Source organism: Cnephaeus nilssonii, assembly GCF_951640355.1.
Source record: "Cnephaeus nilssonii genome assembly, chromosome: 20".
NCBI classification, from domain to species: domain Eukaryota; kingdom Metazoa; phylum Chordata; class Mammalia; order Chiroptera; family Vespertilionidae; genus Cnephaeus; species Cnephaeus nilssonii.
Window position 1 is genome coordinate 5,980,927 of NC_137091.1, and position 11,647 is coordinate 5,992,573.

Genomic DNA, 11,647 nt, shown 5'->3' on the forward strand with positions numbered 1-11,647 from the left:
GCCAAGTATGTGCATGTACACAGCATATCTTCCTAGGAGAGAAGTTGCACGGCTTTAATTAAAATACGCAAAGTAGCTGATAATTCCAGAAAGATCTAAGGACCTAACCAGTTCCTCTTTTTAATCATTATTGTTGAAAGTACTACAGGTATCCCCTTTTCCCCCCACTAACCTCCCCCTTCCTACTCCCACTCCCTCCCCAGGCCTTTACCACACTAGTATCTATGTCCAATTTATCCTCTTGGAGGAAGCTGGAAATGCAAGTTTGAGAAAACCTGCATTTCCTGATTAAGAGCCAAATGTTATTAGACAATGAGGAAGAGATAAAGTTACAGCCAAATAAACTGGGTATGTACAAGTGCTACTGGAAATTTGCTCTACTGACTGAATTAAAGTAAAATATCTCATTTGGAACTAGCCTGTATTGAGTTACAATAAACCAAGGAAAAAGCCCAATCACCAATTATATATAAAGTATTTATTTTATGCACATATTTACCTACAAAATTTACAGAAAATAAAACAACGCAGAACACAGAGAATACCCTCTTAAGACTTCTTAGGAGCAGAGGGTTTTATTGCTACAGTTCAAAGAATAAAACCTGATGCATGTGAAAGCCAGGATGAACACGTTTCCATGAAATGGTAGCCTGGTTAAAAAGTTCTTGTCCTGTTACTGAATTTTCAGCTTTATGTCAAATGAAATTTAAAAGATTGCTCTTGAAATAATTTAAACCTTCTCAAAGTCTTCTAATAAACAGGTAAAAGGCACCTCCAGTTCTTTAAAATATTTACAGCAACCCCAATACTTTAATTCTAAGTTATATAGTCCATGTGGCTAATATGCATACACAGTATGTCAATAACACTCTCTAAACAGTGAGAATTGTACTCTCGGTTGTGGCACCGCCCCCGGTTCTCCTGGTGACGGAGTGGATGATCAAGGACACTGTGCAATACTAGTGCCACGGCACGCTGACCACAGCATAAAACCCAATTATCTAAAACAATAACCATCCAATTCCCAGACAATACATAATTTATAACTAAACCGGTAATTTCAGAAGCCTCTGGAGTGTTCTTAAAATTATTTTTAATATATAAAGTAAATTTAGCATTAAATGAAAACAATGAATAGTAAAATATCTCCCCCATAGTGGCTGAAGTTCACTATCTGGTTTAACTAAAATTGTTTCTCAAAACATTTATGATTTCTTACAACATAATGAAGGTGAGTTTTCCTCCGTCCAAGCCCAACGCGGTGGTTTCCTGCATTCTGATGGAGAGAGAGGCGTGTCAGAGGAAAGGCACCGCTACCCTGAGCAGGAGATTTTAAGGAGCCGTGGAGATGGCGCGCTGACGTTCCTGAAACTCTGGTGCAGGAGAACCAAGTCCACATAACGCTTTCCTCTTTGACATTGGCATTGATTTGCTATTTACAGTAGTTCGTAAAAATACATTATAAAAACTGGATGAGGTTCTGTTTCTAAGTTTAATTTAGTAACATACACACATACTTCACCTGCAACCATCGCTGCAGGATCTGAAGTACTAAAGTGACACTAATACTGACACGCAAACAGCCCACGGTGCCAGCGCTGATCCTGGAGTCGCCACCGACAAGCTATCTGGGTAAATATTGCACACGGCTTGTCAGCTGTCGCTCTGCCCGTCCACATCCCACTGCACGGGGAACGCTGCTGGCTGCTGCGGGCCACGTCTCTGAGGAAAGGCTGCTTTCGGTCCCGCCACAGGGACTGCAGACTGTCACTGAACATGAGGCCTCGGTTTCAGAATCAGTTTTCCTGTCTGTAGGAATAAAGAGTTAAGTTTTTAAACACACAGTTCTGTTAAAAACACTGCCCTTTATAAACCTCAAAGGGCACTTGAAGGGTATTAGGACACCTCTCTATATTTAGTCAAGATTAAGCAATGAAATTATTTTCAAAGTTTTCTCTACATGGGGCTTTCTTCCAGTCTTTATCATTTTAAAACACACACGTACAATCTTTATTTGATGTATTCCCTGTCCCCTGGTTACTTAAAAATCAGCCAATCAACTGGATAAAATAAAATTAGTGTAATTGGACTAATTTATGTGCTTTACCACAGTGTATAAAATACGAATAACATGATGTATCTGACAAAAGCATTTCTCTTTTTCCAGCAGTAAATTTTACTTGTTATTAATTTTTTTCAAAAGTGAACTAAACTTTTATTTTCCCAATAGTAAACTTTAATTTCCTCAAACTAAAATGTTAACCAACGGCTGGAATAAGAGAAGAGATGCATCATTAAGAAAAATTAGCCGAAACCGGTTTGGCTCAGTGGATAGAGCATCGGCCTGGGGACTGAAAGGTCCCAGGTTCGATTCCGGTCAAGGGCATGTACATTGGTTGCGGGCACATCCCCGGTGGGGGGTGTGCAGGAGGCAGCTGGTCGATGTTTCTCTCTCATCGATGTTTCTAGCTCTCTATTCCTCTCCCTTCCTCTCTGTAAAAAATCAATAAAATATATAAAAAAAAAAAGAAAAAAAAAGAAAAATTAAACTGTCAACTCTACCAATTTAATTATAAGACACCATTGATTTATTAAATACATCTCAATTTCAGAGATGTTAAAATATTTAAAAAGTTTTAGAATCAATGCGATAAGGAATATTTCCACTATTAATTCCATGGAGACAATTATTGTTAATAAAATGCTTGTTTAACTTAAGCAAAAACATAGTCCTTTCACACGTCTGTAATTTTCAAATGAAGAAAATACTTACGTCATCACAAGACATGTTGTACTCTGCTAATATAGTTCGACATCGCGCAGCTATACTGAGAAAATGTGGTTAAAGGAAAATCCATCATTTAGAATGGGCTTTACCACGCCTCCCTCGCCGAGAAGGTCCTCAGCTTCGTTCCGAGTGAACTCGGCCGTGCAAAGGATACATGGAGGGAGCAACCACTCTCTTGTGTATTCCGGCGAAGAACAGGCCTATGAGAGTGATGCAGCTAATGGTGAAAAACGGGTGATTCCATAAGGACGTGAGGAAGGACACCTGGAAAGAAGCGTTTGCAAGAGAAAAATGTTAAAAGTCTCAAACAACACAGATTCCTTCCTACCTCTCCACTCAGGCATACATATGTGTACATTTTAATCATCTAAAATACGGGCATTTGAAGACTTGCAAGACTGCCAGTTCTCTGTATTGCTGGTAGCTATCCTTGTGGGAGCGTCCTCCTCCTGATGTTTCCAGCCCCCGTTTCTTCGTTTGACAAGTTTATTTAACCAGGACCATGCTCGGCCGTCTGCCAGGTGCTTTTCCTAAGTTCAGTCTTTGTCCTGAAACAGGTACGCGCCTCGTGGTGTGCCAGGGGGTGCAGAGGCCCTTAGTTTGATTCCGTCGCTCCCCCTTACTTCCTAGTCCACTTGATTTCTTTTGCCAGACCAAACATTTGTCTTCTCTCCTCCCATCTACTCTTCCTGTCCCAACTGGTAGCTATCCATAAAAATGAAAACACATAATATACGTTTATATCAGGGGTCCTCAAACTTTTTAAACAGGGGGCCAGTTCACTGTCCCTCAGACCGTTGGAGGGCCGGACTATAGTTTAAAAAAAACTATGAACAAATTCCTATGCACACTGCACATATCTTATTTTGAAGTAAAAAAACAAAACGGCAAAAACACCCGCATGTGGCCCGCGGGCCATAGTTTGAGGACGCCTGGTTTATATCTTCAATGTAGCAAGACAATATAGTAATATTCCCCCCATTCATTCCAAATACCTAAACCACTACAAATTCATTCCTGTAATAAAAACCCACCCTACCACACATATGTACTGAGCCCTCCCAGGGAAAGGCCCATTAAAAAGCACACTCTTCAGTTCCCTGAGAGAGGGACACGGCCCTGTGCCTCTGAAACAGCTCATGCTCCCCGAGTCTTGTGGAGTGAAGAGGATTTGATTTCAATGAAAACTCAAGTCAGACGTGATCTAGTTACCTTCCCTGCTAAAAAGCTTCCTTAGGGCTTGGGCAAACTGTGCCATGCGTGGCCTGGTCCTGTGGCATCGCTTCCTGCCACATGGCACAGATGCTGCCCTGTTCCTCTCTCCTCTCCACCCGGCTAATCCTGCACATCCTCAAGACTCAACTCCAGCATCCCCCCTTCCTTTCTTTCTGCAGCAGCAATGGATTTGGTTTTGAAGCCACTGAGATTCCGGTGGCCACGGGACCCTCAAGCAGGGAAAAACAACTGGTAGCTATCCATAGAGAACCAGAGTTCAGAAGAAAAAAGGGGAATCAGATCTGGGATCCTCAGTCGATAGCAGAAAATAGGACCACATACGACACTAAGACCAGAGGGACAGGCGTCCAGGAGCCACGTTCGGAAAACAAGTAGGCACTGAAACCAGACTCCTGGGGGACAGGAAGAGTAGATGGGAGGAGAGAAGACAAATGTTTGGTCTGGCAAAAGAAATCAAGTGGACTAGGAAGTAAGGGGGAGCGACGGAATCAAACTAAGGGCCTCTGCACCCCCTGGCACACCACGAGGCGCGTACCTGTTTCAGGACAAAGAATGAACTTAGGAAAAGCACCTGGCAGACGGCCGAGCATGGTCCTGGTTAAATAAACTTGTCAAACGAAGAAACGGGGGCTGGAAACATCAGGAGGAGGACGCTCCCAGAAGGATGAGCTCCTGCAGAAAGATTCCTGTTCCAGAGGCCTGTCTTCTTCAAACCTGAGGACAGTGTAATTCCCGCGGCCAGCTGTGTTCTATGTGCCTGCGCCATGGCAGCACAGGCAGTTTACGCTTTAATTTTAATTAGATCAGCCGGTGCCAGCCTTCTCTCCTCCGTGGCCACAGCCAACTGCAGCCAAGCTGAGTGTCCCTTTAGAGCGGGGGGCCCGCATTTCCGGGTTTGCCAGGTCCCTCTCCCGTGTCCCTCCAGCTAGCCACTGGCTTTGAGTCTGCATCTCCGGCTACAGACACAATTGCTATTGAAAAGGCTTGTCAGGTTGGAGCTTATTAAATACTAAAATATACAGAGCCAACCCTTAGGCTAATCCTCACATTCTCACCTAATTTAGAAAATCATATTAACTACAGAGTTTTGGGCCTATTTCAAATTACATTTAATTCTGTGTTTTATTAAGATCTCAACTAGCTGAAAATCAGCTTGTATTTTTCCCAATTAGAAGTCAGCTTCATTTCCCAAGACAGACCTTTTTCAATCTTCTTGCAGCTTCCTTCCCTCTTCCCCTACAGATGAGTACCAAGTGCAGCCTTACGATCAGGATTTTATAAATGAACACACAGGAGAGTTTCCTATCTGCCACAAAACCCCTCTATTAACATAAAATTCCATCGCCAACCTCCCCTGCTTATTACCTCCCACCCCAGTGGACCCAGGCAGGAGACGACAGGCTAAGAAACCCTGGCTGCCTGAGCTGCCATGCAGCCTGCTGACAAGCCTTCCATCTGGCTTTTCTCCCGTATAAAAGGTCATCAATACAGCTGCTGACACGGGCTACCTCATCCCAGTTTATAAGGGGGGAGTGGGATTAAGATTTGTGAAAATTACACTTTTTAACATAAATTTTAAATAAATTTACATTATTACATAAATAAAGCTGCACGGGGGGAACTTCACTGATAAACTGGAGACTACTGCTTCTCTAATAAAAAAGCCTGAGCTTGAAATTAAGACCCAGATTAGAAGAAAGAGGCAGAATTGGAGAGGCATGCTACCAGCTTTCATCAAAGGACACTTCGAGAAATACCATTATGAACCTGTTATTGCAGTGGTATAGGGATGCTCCCGGCAGTGCCCAATGGGAGCTCTCTCAGTGTTTCCTATATTAAACTCCAGGCAGGAAATTTTTTTTGGAGATAAACGCCAAGGAAATAAAAGCTTTGCTAGCTAAGAAACTTATACGTATATCCTCTTCACAGACAATGAAAACCGAGGAACTGGCTGGGACTTGATTGATGAGGTGCCTCAGAGGCTAATCTGTAACTCAATTCGGGAAACTAGCTGGTACACATGACCACACTGTCAGTGACCTGGGATCATGCCTGGTTCTGTCCTCCGAGTCGAATTAATTTCTAGTCTTGACTGTTTATTACATTTATATTGTGCTATTTTATCACAGGCTTCCTACAGAGCTGGCTCAATGCTTTAAGGGATGAGGAAAGATATTAACAAAGGGAGCTGATAGGAGAAAATGTTGTTTTATAATTCTTGAAAGCTGGCCCTGAGGACACTAACTGAAGCAGAACAAAGACTATGTTTACACCGGGATGTAAAAATAGGGACAAATAAGACACGAAAGCTGCACACAAGTTCAGAAATGAGTGAGTAATCAAAGTGGAGCTATATTTCTTAGGCCTTTTCCCCTGTAAAGATACTTAATTCACAATAGCCAGCCAAAGGTTTTCTGAAGCACATTAATGTAAGGCATGTTTTTAATATGATGATTAATACCACTGTTAGCAGTAACAGGCAGCAGCATCTAACACTTTCCAATGAACAAAGCACTGTTATAGCCAGTATTGCATTTAATGTATTAAAGATTTTAAATCAAAACTTCTACCTTTTGTGTCTCGGGATCTATTAACCAGTTCCAGGCCCCAGTAGCTGTACAGACAGATACCACTATAAGAAGCACTGATGAGAGATAAACACAAAATTAGTAAGGAATGAGCTCTTAGCAGGTGACACAGCTGCCACCAGCTACTGATCAATGACAGCCAAAGGCAGCACACTTCAGGAAACGGAAAACGCACTTGACTGCGGAATTAGGGGACTTGCCATGAACCTTGAGGAATTCTAAACCTTGTGACCTGAGTTACTGAGGATAATACTGTCCCCCTCATTACTTTAGTCAGACGTATGAAAGTTAATGAAATTAAAGCAATAAAACCAAGATGGCAAAACTTTAACATTCTACGTTATATAACTTTCAATGTGTTTTGTACTGATTTTGCAAATTCAAATAAAAAGCAAAACAAAAACCCTCCCATTTTCCAATGTAACCAACCAAACAAAGCCTCCTTTATGAATGCACTGTGAATTCTGACTACAGGGTTTGCCTGGCAGACACTGCTGTTTAACTACACACAGGTCCGTGTGACTAAGTGTGTATGGAGCACGCCAATCAGGATCAATTTTCTTTAAGGGACTCAAAGGAAAGTCCGGGTAGAAATTACTGATAGTAAATCTTAGCTAAGGTTTCTCTCTCCCCACTTAGCTAGAATTATTTTTAAAAGTTCTAAATAAATCATAAGTAAAGGTTAGTAAGTGGCATTACTAAAAAATCATGAAGAGGCAACAAGGCCTAGTTAACATTCTGATCAATACAGCTACTGTCTTCCAGCAGGGTAACACAGTCTTAAAATGTAGAGCTCAAGCGTCAGAGAGCAATAGAAATATATTAAATCCCTAGTAGTCTAGAAGTCCTGGCAATTTATATTAAGAAGAGGCAAATCACAGAAAAATAATCTCATTTTAAGTATTTAATAACCATCAAAATTTCGAAATTAGTTCTCAGCTCAGAACAGATTAAAATCAATTTCCTATAATTCTATATTTCCAATAATATACTCCAGTTCAGTTTTATTGTCAATAAGCAAAAGCAAACCCTCATAGGGGTCCTCATACACCTACTGTTATACACACACATTAACCATGCTGCCACTTAGAGGTAAGTACAGAGACCACAACCAGAGAAGGTAAAGCGTGGTCATTGTGTTGCATTTTATAAGCTCGGGCAGCATCATATATATTTTAAAAGATTCTCAAGTACCAGTGAAACAAGGTTTTGGAGGTAATTCTAGGTAAACCAGAGAACCTGAAAAAATCACTACTTGTAAACTCTGATCAATGAGAATTCTCACGGCACAGGATTAAAACCTTGCAAACAGATGTAATAAAAACTACACAAGAAATCTTGACCTGAGAGACCCGTACCTTCACTAGCACTCTTTTGGCCCCACTACTGAGTGACACTCGAAGTGCAGTATGTCCCTGATGTGTGCTGTACTTCTTTCTTGGCAGGAATTAGTTTCAACAATAAACCTCCCAAGAAAGACTGGTCCCAACATAAGTCAGCAAAGCATTCTGTTTGCCAATGTCATCATTTGTACATTTCCCTGTATGTGCTTACGTTTCTGCTGGGCAGTAACCTCAATTCTTTCTAATCATATTTTGTAATATTCATGATATTTGTGAATAGACAGTAATAATGTGAAATTTTTTTCTAGGTTAGGGTCTAAAGCAGCATAATCACTGTTAAAATCAACAAATTTCATAGCCTTTGCAAATACAGAGGGGCAAAAGTAGGTTTACAGTTGTTCATATGGAAAATAATCGTATATAATAAAAGCCTAATATGCAAATTGTCCCCTTGACCAGGAGTTCAACCAGGGGGCGGGGCTGGCGGCAGCAGGTGGCTGGAGGAAGGGAGGCCCCCCAGATGGCAGCCGGTAGCTGCTAGGGACCCTAACCATGCATGAATTTCATGCACTGGGCCTCTAGTCTATATAATAAAAGCCTAAGCGACCGTTATGGCTGAATGACCAGAACAACCAGAATGACTGGTCGCTATGATGCACACTGACCACCAGGGGGCAGACGATCAACACAGGAGCTGCCCCCTGGTGGTCAGTGCGCTCCCACAGGGGGAGCGCCACTTAGCCAGAAGCCAGGCTCACAGCTGGCAGTGGCGGGAGCATCTCCGGCCTCCATGGCAGCGCTAAGGAGCAGCGAGCTGAGCGGTAAGGAGCAGTGGGCTGGTAGGCAGTAAGGAGCAAGGGGTCCCAGACTGCAAGAGGGATCCCGGACTGTGAGGACTTCGAGGAGAAAGAAAATTAATACCTGGGTGCATCAGAGGGAAACTACAAAAAGACAAAGGCAGAGAACATCTTAAAAGTAGTCAGAAAAAAACTGGCAGGCAGACATCCCCCAAGGGGTCCTGGACTGTGAGAGGGCAGAGGCCGGGCTGAGGGACCCCCTCCCCTGCAGTGCATGAATTTTGTGCACCGGGCCTCTAGTGAAATAATACAAGAATAAACTGTTATGCACTCACAACTGTAAATCTACTTTTGCCCCACTCTATATATGATAAATATTCTTTTCCTTAAAACTTTATTCCAATCATTTGTAAATTGTAAAACTGCTAAATAGGCTACTGAAAATTTATCATATGTATTGTCATATATGATATATTTATCATATATATGATAAATATTCTTTTCCTTAAAACTTTATTCCAATCATTTGTAAATTGTAAAACTGCTAAATAGGCTACTGAAAATTTATCATATGTATTGTCTATCAAATTTGTAATAATTGTTTAAATAAAAAAATAAAAGTATGTCTATTTTAATGGAAAAATGAAAATTCAACCACAAGGACTGTTCTTCAGCCTGGGTGGTACGGCTTAATTGAGTGTTGACCTATGAACCAAGAGGTCACGGTTCAATTCCGGGTCAGGGCACACGTCCCAGTTTCAGGCTCAATCCCCAATAGGGGGCATGCAGGAGGCAGCCAACCAATGATTCTCTCTCATCCCTCTCTCCCTCTCCTCTTTTCTGAAATCAATAATATATACATATATATATATATATACACACACACACACACACACACACACACACACATATATATATATATATATATATATATATATAAATGTTAAAAAAAAAAGATTGTTCTGCACGGTGGCCAGTTCCCTTTCTTAAAAGTTTCTTTACAATGCATTGTTTACGATGCTAAATACATTTATAAACTGTGGAAACAAAAGGAAACATCTATGGTTTAGTAGAGCCAGTGTTTGTTATTCAAGTTTTACATAAAAGTAAATCATTGCTAGGCAGGGAGAAAAGTATCAACTGTCAGTTTATGTCCCCTTTAAAAAACAAAAACATCTGGGCACTTACTTCTCCAGCGTCCAGTGGCAGGTTGCAAACAATGAATATATTCAGTGAGTCTCCTCTCGAAAGCCTTGAGATCTAGGCAGAGAGATGTCAGTCTCCCCGTTAGCTACTCCCACTGGTGTGCGTCTAGGAGATGAAATGCTGGGTGCTCTAGCTGCGTCACCGCTTGCACACCAACTCACAGGTATGGCTGCCCTGCCTGCTTCCTTTACCACCACAGCTATAAGCCCTTGACAGACACATTACGTTTCTTTAGTTCCAATTTCACACATTAGGAAACTGGCTGGTTCACTTGTAGAAGTATGTGGTATGTGGGAAAGCAGCAGCAGCCTCAAGCCGGAGCCAGAAGGTAGAAATGTGGGGGTTGCAAATAAAAGGATCAAAGCCAGGTAGAGTTCTAATTCTGCTGGGTCCAAGAACTTCCTATCAGACGGAAGGACCTCGTCCCCTCACTCCCAGGTCCTCCACGTCTATTGGGATGCAGGCACCCGATCCCCTTAGCTCGCCCTTAGGTCTAGCGGCTCTAGCCAATGGCGACGCTTTGCACCTTGGAACCTGCTAACGGGGCTGGGTCTCTATTGGGCGCCCGCTACCTCCCAGGCAGTGCTCTGGTCGTCGGCAAGGGCGTCAGAAATCACCGAGCGCAAAGACAGCCCCCGTCCCTCCCTCCGAATGCGGGGAGAGGTGACCCCGGCTCCACCGACGCCCGGACGCCTTCTCAAGTCAGGGGCGTCCAAGGTGCCCCCGCGAATGAGCGAGGTGGGGGCTGGGGGGAGGTGTCACTTCCACGATCGCGCTTTTTAAACTTTAAAAAGGAAACCGAGAGGCAACCTCTTACCCGGGCAGTTACCAGAAACCACGGCAGGAATTAGGGATGCAACTCACGGGGTTTTCAGAGTAAAATGCAGATAAAGGAATGAGGGGTACAACTCACGGGGTTTTCAGAGTAAAATGCAGATAAAGGAATGAGGGGTACAACCTACGGAGTTCTCGAAATCAAGGGCTGAGGGGTACAACTCCCGGGGTTATCAGGATAAAGCGAGTTGACTTGCAAACGGAAGTGCAAACGTTCACTAATGAATTAAAAACAGCCCGGAAGAGGAGCTGGGTTTAAACCGGGCACTGGGGCAGCGGCCGCAAGGCCCCCCAGCGACCGCGCGTGCGCAACCCGCGTCCGGCAGGGTCCCGCAGCCCCTCGGCCCCCAGGCCGGGCCCTCGCGCCCCCCGAGCTCCCGGCCGCCCCGTTCGTCCACCCAACGCGGCCTCCTCTCCCCGGGGCGGGGTCCCCGCGGCTACAGCCCCTCCGGCTTCCCGGGCGAGCCCGGAACGCGTCCGGGCGGCCCATACCTTCCGCCTGCTCCAGCGAGTTCATGTCGGCCGGCAGCTCCGGTCACGGACGCGCTCCCGCCCGCATCGCAGCTCCGCGGCCCCGCCCGGCCCGCAACACCGACTCCCACCTCTAACCGCTCTTCTCAGCCCCTCCTCGTCGCTCCGCCCCTTACCTAGACCCGCTGCGCTCATAGGGCACCTCTGTCCCACCTCACAACTAAGACGGCTTCCTATTGGCTAACTCCCGCCCTGGCCTCGGGGCCCTGGGTTGGACGGACAGCCGGAGGGGCCAAGAACTGCCGGCGTCCAGGCTGGTGTGACGCTAGCGCAGCCTCTTGCCCCGGGGAGGAACTGCAGCCTGACCCAGCTGGTTCATAGGTT

General features: G+C 44.2%; 1 protein-coding gene across 1 annotated transcript; it reads right to left on the reverse strand.

The window, feature by feature from the left end:
- Positions 1–458: 458 nt before the first annotated feature.
- Positions 459–11,423, reverse strand: CNEP1R1 (CTD nuclear envelope phosphatase 1 regulatory subunit 1). Its single transcript, XM_079800315.1, has 6 exons — positions 11,285–11,423; positions 9,941–10,012; positions 6,595–6,668; positions 2,943–3,052; positions 2,774–2,828; positions 459–1,809 (listed from the first exon to the last, which is right to left on the reverse strand). Exons 1-6 carry the CDS (start codon positions 11,307–11,309, stop codon positions 1,768–1,770), a joined length of 378 nt encoding a protein of 125 aa, XP_079656441.1. The 5' UTR covers positions 11,310–11,423; the 3' UTR covers positions 459–1,767.
- Between the last annotated feature and the right edge of the window lie 224 nt (positions 11,424–11,647).